Source organism: Hemitrygon akajei, chromosome 3, assembly GCF_048418815.1.
Source record: "Hemitrygon akajei chromosome 3, sHemAka1.3, whole genome shotgun sequence".
Lineage (NCBI taxonomy): Eukaryota > Metazoa > Chordata > Chondrichthyes > Myliobatiformes > Dasyatidae > Hemitrygon > Hemitrygon akajei.
Genome location: NC_133126.1, coordinates 210,148,580 through 210,163,508, shown reverse-complemented (window position 1 = coordinate 210,163,508; position 14,929 = coordinate 210,148,580). Strand labels below are relative to the sequence as shown.

General features: G+C 44.7%; 1 protein-coding gene across 1 annotated transcript; it reads left to right on the top strand.

Annotated features, from left to right (window-relative positions):
- Positions 1–6,067: 6,067 nt before the first annotated feature.
- On the top strand, positions 6,068–14,723 carry LOC140725812 (ribosomal protein eL22-like). The gene is made up of 4 exons (XM_073041789.1): positions 6,068–6,180; positions 7,587–7,688; positions 12,052–12,173; positions 14,492–14,723. The coding sequence occupies exons 1-4, from the start codon at positions 6,172–6,174 to the stop codon at positions 14,634–14,636; spliced, it is 378 nt and encodes a 125-aa protein (XP_072897890.1). The 5' UTR covers positions 6,068–6,171; the 3' UTR covers positions 14,637–14,723.
- The last annotated feature ends 206 nt before the right edge of the window (positions 14,724–14,929 follow it).

Below are 14,929 nucleotides of genomic sequence, written 5' to 3'. Positions count from 1 at the left end.
CCAAATTGCAACGTCCTGAGTTGTAATAGCATTGCGCAATATTGTGGTGCCCACGCATTGAATCATTAGGTTTGAACCTCTGATTTTATCAGACCTTTGTTTCCAGTATTGATGAGGTGGGGTTCATCAGAGGTGCATCAAAATTCAAATTTGACATGGAATTCCTTTTCATGCAGGCACTCTTAATAGATACAAAAAAAATGATAGAATCAATGAAAAAATACACACAAAGATGGACAAACAACCAATGTGCAAAAGAAGGCAAAGAAAAAAATTGAGAACATATGAGTTGTAGTCATTGAAAGATAGTCCATAGGTTGTGGAATTTCATTGTTGAGGTGAATGAAGTTAACCACACTTTCAAGAGCCTGATGGTTTTCGGGTAATAACTTCCTGAACCTGGTCTTGTGGGACATAAGACTCTTGTAGCTCCTTCACAATGGCATGGCCTGGATGGATGCTGCTTTCCTGCAACATCACTTGTGGATGACCTTATGGTGGGGTCAGTCCACTAAAAACAATCTATTCTTCAGTAAATGCAGATCTGAGCACTTAGCATTCTTTTGTTGTGTGCATAGGTCAGCAGGGTGTATTAAAAATGTGCCTCAGACAAGACTGCAACAATATAGGGAGATTTCCATCCATACTGACAGAATTAAATGATCACCAGTGCCTTGTACTCCAAGTTCATGCAACATTGAAAGTAAATTTATCAACATGCATGCACGTCACCATATACAACCCTGAGGTTCTTTGGCTTATAGACATTCACAGTACAGTGGATTTCTGGTTAATTTGGACACATCAGGACATTTTAACCCAATTAAATGGCTCACTCAGCTGAAGTTTCATGGAAAAGATGTTTTTAAAACAAATTGAGTAACTAAATGAAATACAGAACAAATTAGAACACTACCAATACTGCAATTTAGTAAAATTAATCGATGGAAGAATTCATCGGACTTGTTCCTTTCAAGTGAAGTGCAAATGCCTAGTACAGTACAGTTAATGGACTGCCTTCATACAATGCTTTTGTTGATTAATACCTTCATAATCTTTGTAGTTCCTAACCTGTTTAAGTAGCAAAATTGTTTCACTTTCTGCCATTTCTGGCATATCCATGCTTGAAAATGCAGTGGGCAAAACAGTTTTGAATTGTCTTACTGCTTATTGCCAACTGTCAGTGACAAACATTGCTCCTTTTTGATCACAAGCAAGTACAACTAATGCTATTTAAAAATAATTTGCTTGAAGCAGTGTAGTGCCTAGCATCCATTTTACTGATGCTGTTTGCATGTCTCCTGTCTCAATTAAGCAGCATAATGTCTCAAATAAGTGAAGGGAATCCAGGCTAACGAGAAAATCTGCAGATGCTGGAAATCTGAGCCACACACAAAATGCTGACCTCAGCTGTACTTTTTTTCCATAGATGCTGCCTGGCCTGTTGAGTTCCTCCAGTATTCTGTTTTGTGTGCTCGGAATCCGGGCTATTTTACTTGATTAAGTTTTATTCTTGAAACAAACAGCTACCCCGATTAACTGATGGCCCAATTAACAGGAATTCATGCAAAGAAAGAATAGAATTTGTAAAAAAAAGACGGAGAAACAGCTAGTGTACAAGACAGCAAACAAAATAAACAAATGAGAGTGTTGAATGTGGGTTTGATTGTAGGTATGTGGGAGGGGTATTGAGCACTGTGGTCTTGGTGCAGGTCAATGAGACTAGGCAGAATAATTTGGCACAGACTAGAAAGGTCAAAGGGCCTGTTTATGTGCTCCAGTCTTCTATAACTCCATGAACTTTGTTCTCCACCTCTATCTGACTTGTGCTCTGTCCAAGAGTTTTGGGCTGGTAGGGTATGCCACAAACTGCTGGAGATTGTGCTACAAGAGATTTGTGCTGGTTAGGTACTCTACAAACCTCACTGGAGATTGCGCTGCATGAGGTTTGCGTTAATTGTGTATCCGCAAACATTGCTGGAGATTGCGCTATGATATGTTTGTGTTTGGGTGTCTGCAAACCATGCTGGAGATTGTACTGCGAGCTTTGCCAAGCAAATGAAAAAATATACACAAAGACTGACAAATAGCCAATGTGCAAAAGTAGTCAAAGTGTAAGAATACAAAAAAACCACTGATAATAAATAAATAATACTGAGAACACGAGTTGTAGAGTCCTTAAAAGTGAGTGAGTAAATGTGGACACGAAATCTGCAGATGCTGGAAATTCAAGCAACACATACAAAATGCTGGTGGAATGCAGCAGGCCAGGCAGCATCTATAGGAAGAAGCACTGTTGATGTTAAGGGCCAAGACCCTTCGTCAGGACTAACTGAAAGAACAACACCTTATATTCTGCCTGGGTAGCCTCCAACCTGATGGCATGAACATTGATTTCTCTACTTCCATTAATGCCCCTCTTACCCCATCCCTTATTTATGCATTTATTATCTTCCCCCCCCCCCGCCTTTTCCCCTCTTTGTCCCTCTCACAATCACGCCTTGCCTGCTCTCTAACTCCCTCTGGTGATCCCCTCCCCCTTTCTTTCTCCCTTGGCCTCCTGTCTCATCCTTTCCCTTCTCCAGCTCTGTATCCCTTTTGCCAATCAACTTACACGCTCTTGGCTTCATCCCTCTCCCTCCGGTCTTCTATCATTTCGGATCTCCCCCTCCCACATTCAAATCTCTTACTATCTTTTCTTACTATATGTTTCTTATTGTAATTTATAGCTTTTTATTATTGTGTCTTGCAATGTACTGCTGTCGCAAATTAACAAATTTCATGACAGATATCAGTGATGTTAAACCTGATTCTGGTACGTCCTTGGACTGTGGAAGGAAGCCAGAGCATTTGGGGGAAATGTACTCGGCCATGGGGAGAATGTAAAAACGCTTTACTATGGTGCCAGAATTGAACTACGAACTCTAAAGCCCAAGCTGTAATAGTGTCACACTAACTGCATCCTATCCATGTCTATCCCGTCTAGGCCTAAGGACCTTAAATACTTAAATCACTTTGCCTCTCCTTTAAGCGGCTGCTGATACAGGAATTCAAATGACCAAATCTTCCTCAAGACAGTTTGCCCTTCCAGGTTTTAATCATGTGAACATTTTATGAACTACCTCCAGTACTGTATATTTAAACAAAAATACTGTTTCTGTGTGGATGATTTAACATTGTTCAAGATTAAGTTCTTTTCCAGAATCCAGGGTACTGTTCATGGATTTGTTCAAAAATCTAATGATGGACGGGAAGAAGCTGTTCCTTAAACATTGATTGTCTCCAGGCTCCTGTCTCTCTTCCTCGATGGTAGGGCATGTCCTGCGTAATTAGGGTCCTTAATGATGGATGCCACCATTTTGAAGATGTCCTGGATACCGGGGAGCTGGTTGAGTTTGTAACCCTCTGCAGCTGTTTCTGATGCTGTCCAGTGGCCCCTCCATACCAGTGATGCAACCAATCAGAATGCTGTCCATGGTATAGCAGTAGAAATTTGCTAGTCTTTGGTGACATGCCAAATCTCCTCAAAGTCCCAACGAAATATAGCTGCTGATGTGACTTTTTGTAATTGCATCAATATGTTGGTTCCAGAATAGATCCTCAGAGATTTTGACACCCAGGAACTTGAAACTGCTCACCCTTTCCACTTCTGCTCCTTCGATGAGGACTGGTGTGTGTTCCTTTGTCTTCTCCTTCCTGAAGTCCATAATCATTTCCTTGTTGTCATTGTAACAACGCCCAACAAGCTGATTTATCTCACTTCCATAAGTTCTCATTCACTGAGGACTCTATTGGTTGGGTCAACCATGGATGTTGTGTCCCAGCTGTCTAGATACACAAACCAGGGCAGTACGATTTGGAGAGCAAGCTGTGCGTGGGCCACAGGCTCTCCCTCTCCACAAACTGATGAACCCAAAGGAACGGCGTAGACCGATGCAGTTTGGCAGCAGTTTCGTCGATGGTGCTGCCAGTCAATGTTGAACTCAACATAGGACTGCCTCAGGGACTCCAGCCCTGGACTTTTCCTCAGGTCTACTCCGAAACCTTCCCTGTGAGTGGGTATAGTCACAAGGCAGCACAGGTTTGAGATCAGAGTTTTCCTTCTTCTAGATGAGCTGCCAACTCATGACCCCCATCTGCCAGTAACCCACCTTCGCCCTTTTCTCCGTCAGCAGAAACGTTTCTGCCGGGCTTAGTAGTAAGCCACATGTGAGGGCCTGGAGATAGACTTGGTTGTCAGAGGCTATTTGAGGTGCACGCCATTGCCTAGTCTCTTTCACAAGACTTGCTGACATCCCCATGAAGCCTCCTAAGTCACTTTTCCATCTGGTTCTGTATCAGTGAAGCTGTGACCTGTTCACGCAGAATGTTTGCAATCCTGCGATATCCCATTAGTCATAGCCTGCCATCTGTTTATTTTCCCTTGATGTTCTATCCAACAAGCAATTCTCACTCCATGTCACGACCTCAATCCCAATTCCACGTGCCCTAATCTTGTTGACCAACCTCTCATACAGCATTACAGTATAAAAACAGACCAGCTGGCCCATCCAGTACAAGTCAAGCTATTATTCTGCTTAGTCCCACTGATCTGCAGCCATGCCACAGCCCTCAATACCCTTCCTGTCCGTGTACTCATCCAAATTTCTCTGAAATGTTGGAGTTGAACCACTTGCGCTGGCAGCTTGTTTCACACTTCTCACCAGAGTGAAGGAGTTCCTCCTCCTGTTCCCCTGAAACATTTCAGCATGCAGACAAAATTCACAAGCATATTGTCAGGATTTGAAGACCTGAGTTATAGGGAACGAACATAGAGCAGTACGGCACAGGAACAAGCCCTTGACTCAATGTTCTGGTGAGCCAACTAAAGTAATCCCTTCTGCCTACACAATGTCCATATCCTTCCATTTCCCTCACATTTATGTGCTTATCTAAACATCTCTTAAAAGTTTCTAACATATCTGCCTCTACCACCTCCCCAACCTGCACATTCCACACACCCACCACTCTCTGTGTAAAAAACCTGTCCCTCACATCTCCTTTGAAATTACCCCCTCTCACCTTAATGCCCTCCTTGGTTGAAAAGTTGAATAGGCTGTGGTTTATTCCCTGGAGTATAGGAGAATGAGGGGAAATTTGATACAAAATTAAGATGGCCGTAAATGCAAGTGGGCTTTCTCCACTGAGGCTGAGTGAAAATACAACCAATGGTTATGGGTTAAGGGTGAAAGCTGAAAAGTTTAAGAGAGAACTTCTTCACTCAGAGTGGTGAGAGTGTGGAACGAGCTGCCAGGGAGTGAGGATTTCATTTCAACATTTAAGATAAATTTGGATCAGTACATGGATAGGAGGGGTGTGGAGGACTTTGGTCATGTGTGGGTTGCTGGAACAAGGTAAGGATTAGATGGACCAAATGAGCTTTTTTTTTCTGGCTGTAGTGCTCTTATGGCTAAATATAATTGTAGAGTGAAACACGTCTTTCACCTGAAACATGAGAAAATCTTCAGATCCTGAGAATCCCAAGCAACACACATAATGCTGGAGGAACTAAGAAGGTCAGGCTGCATCTCCGGAAATGAAGAAACTCTGGATATTTTAGACAGAGACCCTTCATCAGGACTGGATAGGAGGGAACTAAGTATGTGATGGGTGAAACCAGGAGAGGGGGAAGTAAAGATCTGGGAAGTTGAATGGTGAAAGAGATACAGGGATAAAGGAGTGGAGACCATTGAATGGAAGGGAGAAGAGCACCAGACAGAGGTGACAGGCAGGTAAGGAGATGAGTGAGAAATAGGTATGGGGTATGGTGAAGTGGGGGGGGGGGGGGGCAATTACCGGAAGTTAGAGAAATTGAACGGAATATACTTCTAACTCCTCTTCTGCACCTTCTTATTCCGACTTCCCTCCTTTCCAGTCCTGCCAAAGTGTTTCGGCCCGAAAAGTCGACTGTTTATTCTTTGCATAGACACTCCCCCAACACTTCCCGTGTTGCTTTGTATCTGAAACACGTGGCAGCGGCTGGCCTTACGCACGTGACGCGGTCCAGCTTCCCGGGCCGGCACGAACTTGGAGGGGCGTGGCCGGCGCGCTGACGTCATCACGCTGGCCATGGCCTATAAAAAGGAGAGGCGCGGGCTCCCGTTCCTTTTAGTAGCCGGGGTTCGGTGAGCGATGGCGCCGGTAGGTGAAGAAGGCCGAGCCCGAGGGCCAGGACTCTGGAGCATGGGGATGCCTGTGGAGATAGGAATGTGCGATTTAGCACCAAGTTCCCATGAATAAGCCGGGCGGAAAGCCGTTCGGCCCCTCCGCCATGTGCTGTCCGGCATTACACCATTTACCTGGCAAAATTGGCAGGGCCATCGATCTTTCGTCCCGTGCTGGTCTACCTACCCGTCCCCATCTCGTAGTCCCATGTGTGTGTATACCTGAGGGATCTCCCACCTCGGCTGCCTGTGTGGTGTGAGGGATCTCCAAACTAGGTTTGTGGGGAATCCTGCTCCCAGCCAGTGTGTGTAGTGAGGGATCTCCCACTGGGGTGTGTATGATGTAGGGATCACTGGTCTTGGTGTGTGTGTATGGTGTGAGGGATCTCCCACATGGTCAGAGTGTTGTGTGAAGGATCTCCCACCTGGGTTATGTGGATAACCCACTGGGGCTGAGTGAGTAATGTGAGGGACCTGCCTGTACTATGTATCATGTGAGGAATCTCCAGACTCTGCTGTGTGTGTGGTGTGAGGAATCTCCCATCTGGACATTGTGATGTGAGGGATCTTCCACCCGGGCAGTGTGTGGGTGGTATGAGGAATCTCCTGCCTGGGCATTGTGTGGTGTTAGCAATGTCCTGACTGGGCTGTCTAAGTTGGGTAGTATGTGTTAACATGTATGTACCTTGCTAATAAAATTGCTTGAACTTTGAACTATTCCTGCCTGCCCCTATTACGGTCTGCCAATAACCAACTTACTACTTGGAGAGTTTTTAGCTGTTTTGCCCCATACTAAGAAAGTATGTGCTGGCATTGGAGAGGGTCTAGAGGAGGCTCACAAGAATGATTCCCGGAATGAAAGGGCTAACATATTAGGAGTGTTTGACACTAGGCATGCGCTCACTGGGCTTTAGAAGAATGAGGGGAAAATCTCATTGAAACTTAACAGATATTGAAAGGCCTAGGTAGAGTTTCTTGTAGTAGGGAAGTCTAGGACCAGAGGGCACAACTCCGGTATCCATTCAGAACAGATGAGAAATTTCTTAAGCCAGAGGGTGCTTAATCTGGAATTCATTGCCACAGACGAAGTTGAGGCCTGGTCACTGGGTATACTTAAGTGGAGGTTGATTAGTTGGCATCAAAAGCGGGAGAATGGGGTAATAAATCAGCCATGATTGAATGGCAGAGCACACTTGACGGGCAGAATAGAAAATTATCCTCTTGTGTCTTATGGCACTGCGCCTCAAGCACAGAAATGTATCCCCTGAGGAAGGACCATGCTGTCTGGGAGGGCGCGGAACACATATCGGCTGCCTGTGCTGTGGGGGTTGTTGAGATTGATGTCCATCAGGGCCTGATTGTTCGAATTTCATCTCCCGGCAGAAAACAAGACTTGCGTTTGAGGGGAAGAGGAGGCCGGTCTGGCAATTCACCCTGAACATCTCCAATCCAGTGGAAGATGGTATCCTTGACTCGGCCAACTTTGTATGTACTTCAAATATCACCAGCGTGTGTTGTGGAATCTGTTAACTTAGCAGTAGTTCAATGCAATACATGATAATATAGATAATATAAGTAGATCAATTAATATATATATTTTTAAAATAGTGCAGAAATAGAAGTAATATATATTTCTTAAAAAGTGAGGTTGTGTTCATGGGTTCAATGTCCATTTAGGAATTGTATGGCAGAGGGCAACAAGCTGTTCCTGAATCGTTGAGAATGTGCCCTCAGGTTTCTGTACCTCCATCCTGATGGTAACAATGAGAAGAAGGTATCCTTAATAATGGATGTCGCCTTTCTGAGGCACCGCTCATTGAAGATGTCTTGGAATCTATGAGACTAGTATCCAAGATGGAGCTGACTGATATTACAACTTTATAGCTCTTTTCGCCAGTTGGTTAGCATGTTTTCAGAGTCCTACCAGGTATTCCATCAGGGCCTGTCACCTTGTGAGGGCTCATCACCATCGTCGTCCGGTCACATCTGGAATTTCCAGTTGGCGGACGATTTCCCTCCACGCTGCTCCGTCCCAACGCATACACATCCGGCCACATTGTTCTTTGCCTTCCTCCACCTTTCCATAAGACCCTAATGGGTGTTGTCTACAGGCCACCAAACAGTAGCATGGATATTGGGTGCAAGTTGAATAGGGAATTAACATTGGCATGTGGCAAAGGTAATGTCGCAGTAGTTACGGGGGATTTCAACATACAGGTGAACTGGGAGAATCAGGTTGGTGCTGGACCCCAGGATAGGGAGTTTGTAGAGTGCCTACGGGATGCATTCTTGGAACAGATTGTACGAGAGCTGACCAGGGACAAGGCTATTCTGGATTTAGTGTTATGTAATGAACAGGATTTGATAAGCGAACTTGAAGTAAAGGAGCCATTAGGAGGTAGTAACCATAATATGATGTTTTTATCTGCAATTTGAGAAGGATAAGGGCAGATCGGAGGTGTCAGTGTTGCAGTTGAACAAAGGAGACTATGGAGCCATGAGGGAGGAGCTGGCCAAAGTTAAATGATAGATAGATAGATAGATAGATACTTTATTCATCCCCATGGGGAAATTCAACTTTTTTTCCAATGTCCCATACACTTGTTGTAGCAAAACTACTTACATACAATACTTAACTCAGTAAAAAAAATATATGCATCTAAATCACTATCTCAAAAAGCATTAATAATAGCTTTTAAAAAGTTCTTAAGTCCTGGCGGTAGAATTGTAAAGCCTAATGGCATTGGGGAGTATTGACCTCTTCATCCTGTCTGAGGAGCATTGCATCGATAGTAACCTGTCGCTGAAACTGCTTCTCTGTCTCTGGATGGTGCTATGTAGAGGATGTTCAGAGTTATCCATAATTGACCGTAGCCTACTCAGCGCCCTTCGCTCAGCTACCGATGTTAAACTCTCCAGTACTTTGCCCACGACAGAGCCCGCCTTCCTTACCAGCTTATTAAGACGTGAGGCGTCCCTCTTCTTAATGCTTCCTCCCCAACACGCCACCACAAAGAAGAGGGCGCTCTTCACAACTGACCTATAGAACATCTTCAGCATCTCACTACAGACATTGAATGACGCCAACCTTCTTAGGAAGTACAGTCGACTCTGTGCCTTCCTGCACAAGGCATCTGTGTTGGCAGTCCAGATATATATCCTAGCAGAAAAGACAGTGGAACAGCAATGGCAGGTATTCTTGGGAATAATTCACAAGGTGCAAAATCAGTTCATCCCCCGGAGAAGGAAGGATTCAAAGGGGGGAAAGGGGCCACAGTGGTTGACAAAGGAAGTCAGAGATTGCATAGCATTAAAAAAAAAGGAAGTATGACAGAGCTAAGGTGAGTGGGAGGACAGATGATTGGGAATTTTTTAAGGAACAACAGAACTTAACTAAAAAGGCAATACGGGGAGAAAAAATGAGGTACGAATGCAAGCTAGCCAGGAATATAAAAGAGGATAGCAAAAGCTTTTTTAGGTATGTGAAGAGAAAGAAGATAGTTAAGAACAATGTTGGGCCCTTGAAGAATGAATTGGGTGAAATTGTTATGGGAAACAGAGAAATGGCAGAAGAATTTAATAAGTACTTTAGATCTGTCTTCACTAGGGAAGACACAAGCAATCTCCCAGATGTATGGATGGGCCAAGGACATAGGGTAACAGAAGAAATGAAACAGATTGACATCAGGAAGGAAACGGTGATGAGAAGACTGATGGGACTGAAGGCTGACAAATCCCCAGGTCCAGATGGTTTGCATCCTAGGGTACTAAAGGAGGTGGCTCTGGAAATTGCGGATGCATTGGTAATCATTTTCCAATGTTCCTTAGATTCAGGATCAGTTCCTGAGGATTGGAGAATGGCTAATGTTATCCCACTTTTTAAGAAAGGAGGGAGGGAGAAAACAGAACTATCGTCCTGTCAGCCTAACATCAGTAGTGGGGAAGATGCTAGAGTCCATTATTAAAGATGAAATAGTGGCATATCTAGATAGCAGTGATAGGATTGGGCCGAGCCAGCATGGATTTTCCAAGGGCAAATCATGCTTGACTAATCTATTGGGAGTTTTTCGAGGATGTAACCAGGAAGTTAGACAAGGGAGATCCAGTGGATGTAGTGTACCTCGATTTTCAGAAGGCATTTGATAAGGTCCCACATAGGAGATTGAGATTGGTGGGTAAAATCAGAGCTCATGGCATTGGGGGGAAGATATTGACATGGATAGAAAACTGGTTGGCAGATAGAAAGCAAAGGGTAACGGTGAATGGGTGTTTCTCGGAATGGCAGGTGGTGACTAGTGGGGTGCCACGGCTCGGTATTGGGACCACAGCTGTTTACGATTTACATCAACGATTTAGATGAAGGCATTGAGAATAACATCAGCAAGTTTGCTGATGATACTAAGCTGGATGGCAGTGTGACATGTGATGAGGATGTTAGGAGAATTCAGGATGACTTGGATAGGCTGGGTGAGTGGGCAGATACTTGGCAGATGACGTTTAATGTGAATAAGTGAGGTTATCCACTTTGGGAGTAAGAACAGGAAGGCAGATTATTATCTGAACGGTGTAGAGTTAGGTAAGGGAGAAATACAAAGAGATCTTGGAGTCCTTGTTCATCAGTCACTGAAGGTGAATGAGCAAGTGAAGAAGGTTAATGCAATGTTGTCTTTTATTACAAAGGGAATTGAGTACAAGAGCAAGGAAATCCTTCTGCATTTGTACAGGGCCCTGGTGAGACCACACCTGGAGTATTGTGTACAGTTTGGTCTCCAGGGTTAAAGAAGGACATCCTGGCTGTAGAAGTGCAGCATAGATTCACAAGGTTAATTCCTGGGATGTCCAGACTGTCTTACGCAGAGAGGTTAGAGAGACTGGGCTTGTACACGCTGGAATTAAGGAGATTGAGAGGGGATCTGATTGCAACATATAAGATTATTAAGGGATTGGACAAGATAGAGGCAGAAAGTATGTTCCAGATGCTGGGAGAGTCCAGTACCAGAGGGCATGGTTTGAGAATAAGAGGTAGGTCATTTAGGACAGAGTTAGGGAAAAACTTCTCCCAGAGAGTTGTGGGGGTCTGGAATGCACTGCCTCGGAAGGCAGTGGAGGCCAATTCTCTGTATGCTTTCAAGAAGGAGCTAGATAGGTATCTTATGGATAGGGGAATCAAGGGATATGGGGACAAGGCAGGAACCGGGTATTGATAGTAGATGATCAGCCTTGATCTCAGAATGGTGCTGCAGGCTCGAAGGGCCGAATGGTCTACTTCTGCACCTATTGTCTATTGTATTAACATAGATTTGAAAGTTATATTAAAGTTGGTAATGTCTCGTGTCATGAAGCTCCCATGGCTTCATGTTGTTCTGATCGGGGTGACGTATGGCAACATAATTTCAAAATTATATTTACATGATATAGACGATAATTCCACCTGTGCGACAGCAAAGGCTGTGCTCAGTGCATGGGGAGGATGTACAAGTTCCTTACAGAGGATGAACTCTGAACTCTGATGCCCCAAGCTGAAATAGCATCATGCTATATGCTACGCTACCGTGCTGTTTCTTGTATTTTCTGTAAATGCCCACAAGAAAATGACTCTCAGGGTGGCATCTGGTGAATTACGTACTTGGATAATTTATTTTGAACTGTTGAGTGGGTGCTGGAATTTGCTTATCCCTTCCCCAGGAAATGGGTATGTAAGAAATGTGTAATGGGTTGCGGAATTTAATCTGGCTTTCAGTTCGATCTTCCAGTGGCTTTCCTAACTGCCTGTTCTGACTAGGGTTACTGTCCCTAGTTGTGCCTAGGGTTCCTTCCCTAGTGTCCCACACATTTGTTTTACTGACAGGAGCAGTTCCTGAGGGAGAAGGTGAAGGTCGGAGGGAAGGCTGGGAATCTGGGCAACATCGTGCAGATTGAACGCTTCCGGAACAAGATTACCGTCACCTCGGCCAAACAGTTCTCCAAGAGGTGAGCATATGTCACAGTCTGCCCTCCAGGATTTGTGTTGGATTAGCCACTAGTCCTTAACCCTAATCTCTCTTCACCCTGTTAACCTTTGACTAATCAAGAACCTATCAACATCTGCTTTAAAATATTCAAAGACTTGGCCTCCACAGCTGCCTGTTGCAATGAATTCCACAGATCCCCCACCTCTGGCTAAAGAAATTCCATCGCATCTCTGTTCATCCCTCTATTCTGTGCCCTCTGGTCTTACTCCAGCATCATTGGAAACATCCTCTCCACAAGATCCCTTACACCTTTTCTACCTATCACCCCCTTTGTACCTCTTCCCCCACCCACCGTCCACTTCACCTGCTCTGCTGTATCTCTAAATAAGGTACACTGAGGTGGTACTAAAGGAAAACCACGAGAGGTTGTGCAGATGAGTAACACGCGCTGGAGGAATTCAGCAGTTAGGCATTTGTGGAAATGAATTGTCGAGCCCCTTCAGGACTGGAAAGGAAGGTGGAAGAAGTCAGAATAAAAAGGTGGGGGGGGGTAAGTTAGAAGGTGGTAGATAAGTAGGGGAGGGGGATGAAGTGAGAAGTTGGGAGGTGACAGGTGGAAAAGGCAAATGGCTGGAGAAGAAGGAATCTTAACAGGAGTGGAAAAAGGGAGGGAGGAGGGGCACCTGGGTAGGTGAGGAGATGAGGTAAGTGAGGAGTAAAAGAAGGGGGGGGAAGCTGTCGGAGAGAGAGAGGATTCTAATTAAAGTGGTTGGCCCCCAGGAAATTCTGTTTGTTGTGAATGTAGCAGAGGTGCTGGACAAAGTGACCCCCAGTCTACGTTGAGTCTTACCGATGTAGAGGAGGCCGCATTGGGAGCACTGGATTCGGGAGGTGACCCAAACAGATTTGCAGGTGAAGTGTTGGAGAATCTAGTTACAGTGCATGCAGACAAAGTGCAAGGGTGGAAGTGAGGCTAGGTTATCGCCACACGTACTGAATACAGTGAGGCATTGTGTTGTATACTGATCATCTGATCACGTCAGTGCAGGAAGGAGTACGTGGCAAAGAACATAACTCAGAGTAGCACGTGACAGAATAGGTTGGCAGTGATAATAATTCTCCCACTAACTTTGCCCCTTGCCCGGCTAGTCACTCCTCATTCTGTCCCTGGTCTAGTTTCCCCAGTAGTTCACGCACTTTACCCTCCTGTTCTGCAGTTCTTGGGGAATATACCATTTACACCCCAACAGTAATACAGTCGCTAGCTTGGCTAATCAGAACAACCCCTTCAATTAATGTGCTATATTGGTTTATAACCCATGAAAATAAGGATTCTAGGCCTGGGCATTCCAGTTTCATTTATTTTAACTCAGGCTGTTACATTGGTTTATAGACAGCACAATGGCCCCAAAAGGCCTAGGGACAGTTTGGGGCATCCTAAGATAATGCCCAGTTAGTGGGAGCAGGCACCCTACACCCTATACAGGCAGATTTAAACCCTCATTTTGGCTTTGCTGGGAGGTGTGGGGGTTGGATTTGACGGTTGGTGAATGGTTAACGACAAAGGGAATTATGCAGAAAGCCTCTGTATTTCTGTAGATGTTCATTTTCATTTGTCTATTTGTAAATACTTTTTTAACTTTGGGCCACTTTTGCTTTTTGCCCAACCGGCACTGATCTGCTGTTGTGTTTTCCAGCTGGTGACTCATGCTTACCCCCACCTGATAGCAACATTATTATCCATATGATAATTCCATCACTTCAGTGCATTAAGCTAGTACAGGGGAAAATAACAATTCAGAATAAAGTGTAGCAGAGAAAATGCAGTGTAGGCAGAAAATAAGGCGTGAGATCATAATCAGGTAGATTCATCTTCCCGTACTAGAGGACTGTTCCTCGTTCAGAGCTCGAGCTTATTGGATAGGAAGTCCCTTCAAGAACTGTCAGAATCTGTTCCTGAGTCTGGTGTACCTGTTCTCAAATCACTATCTTCTGCCTCAAAGAATGTCCTTGATTATGTATTTATTTAGAAATACAGCACGGTAACAGCCCGCACCTCCCAATTACACCCATGTGACCAGTTAACCTACTACTAACCAGTATGTCTTCGTACTGTGGGAGGAAACTGGAGCACTCGGAGGAAAGTCATGCTGTCACAGGGAGAACGTACAAACTTCTTACAGACTGCAGCGGGAATTGCTGGCGCTGTAGGAACTTCAGACTAACCACGATGGTTATGTCAGCTGTTTTTCTGAGGCAGCAGGAAGTGTAGATGGAGTCATTGGAGGTGAGGGTGGTTTCCATGATTGACTGGGCTGTGTCTCTCTCATGCTTCAGGTACCTGAAATACCTGACGAAAAAGTACCTGAAAAAGAACAATCTACGCGACTGGCTGCGGGTGGTTGCCTCTGACAAGGAGAGCTACGAGCTGCGCTATTTCCAGATCAGCCAGGAGGAAGAGGAGTCTGACGCAGAGGACTGAAGAGCTGGGAACAGCAGACACAGAAGTGTGTCCTTTTCAATGAACTCTCTTTAACTTATTAATAAAACATCACAGACTGAAAGACCACTTTGCAGAAAACGTGTTCTTTCATTTTCCAGATTAGAAACCATTGAGAACTTGAGTGATGGTTGCTTGCCAGTGGTGAAGTGACAGATCATGCAGCACAAGAGGATGTAGTCAGCACATTCTATCTCAGCTGTCCTGATTAAACGCTTTCCTACTCTTTAGCCAAAGGTTTGTAATTTTTCTCCTTCCAGTGTCTTCTCCCGTTT

Bases quoted from the DNA above. Each gene is read 5' to 3' on its own strand.
- LOC140725812 (XM_073041789.1), top strand. The intron at 7,689-12,051 runs GTATGTACTTCA...TTTTACTGACAG, and splicing joins TCCTTGACTCGGCCAACTTT to GAGCAGTTCCTGAGGGAGAA. The intron at 12,174-14,491 runs GTGAGCATATGT...CTCATGCTTCAG, and splicing joins GCCAAACAGTTCTCCAAGAG to GTACCTGAAATACCTGACGA.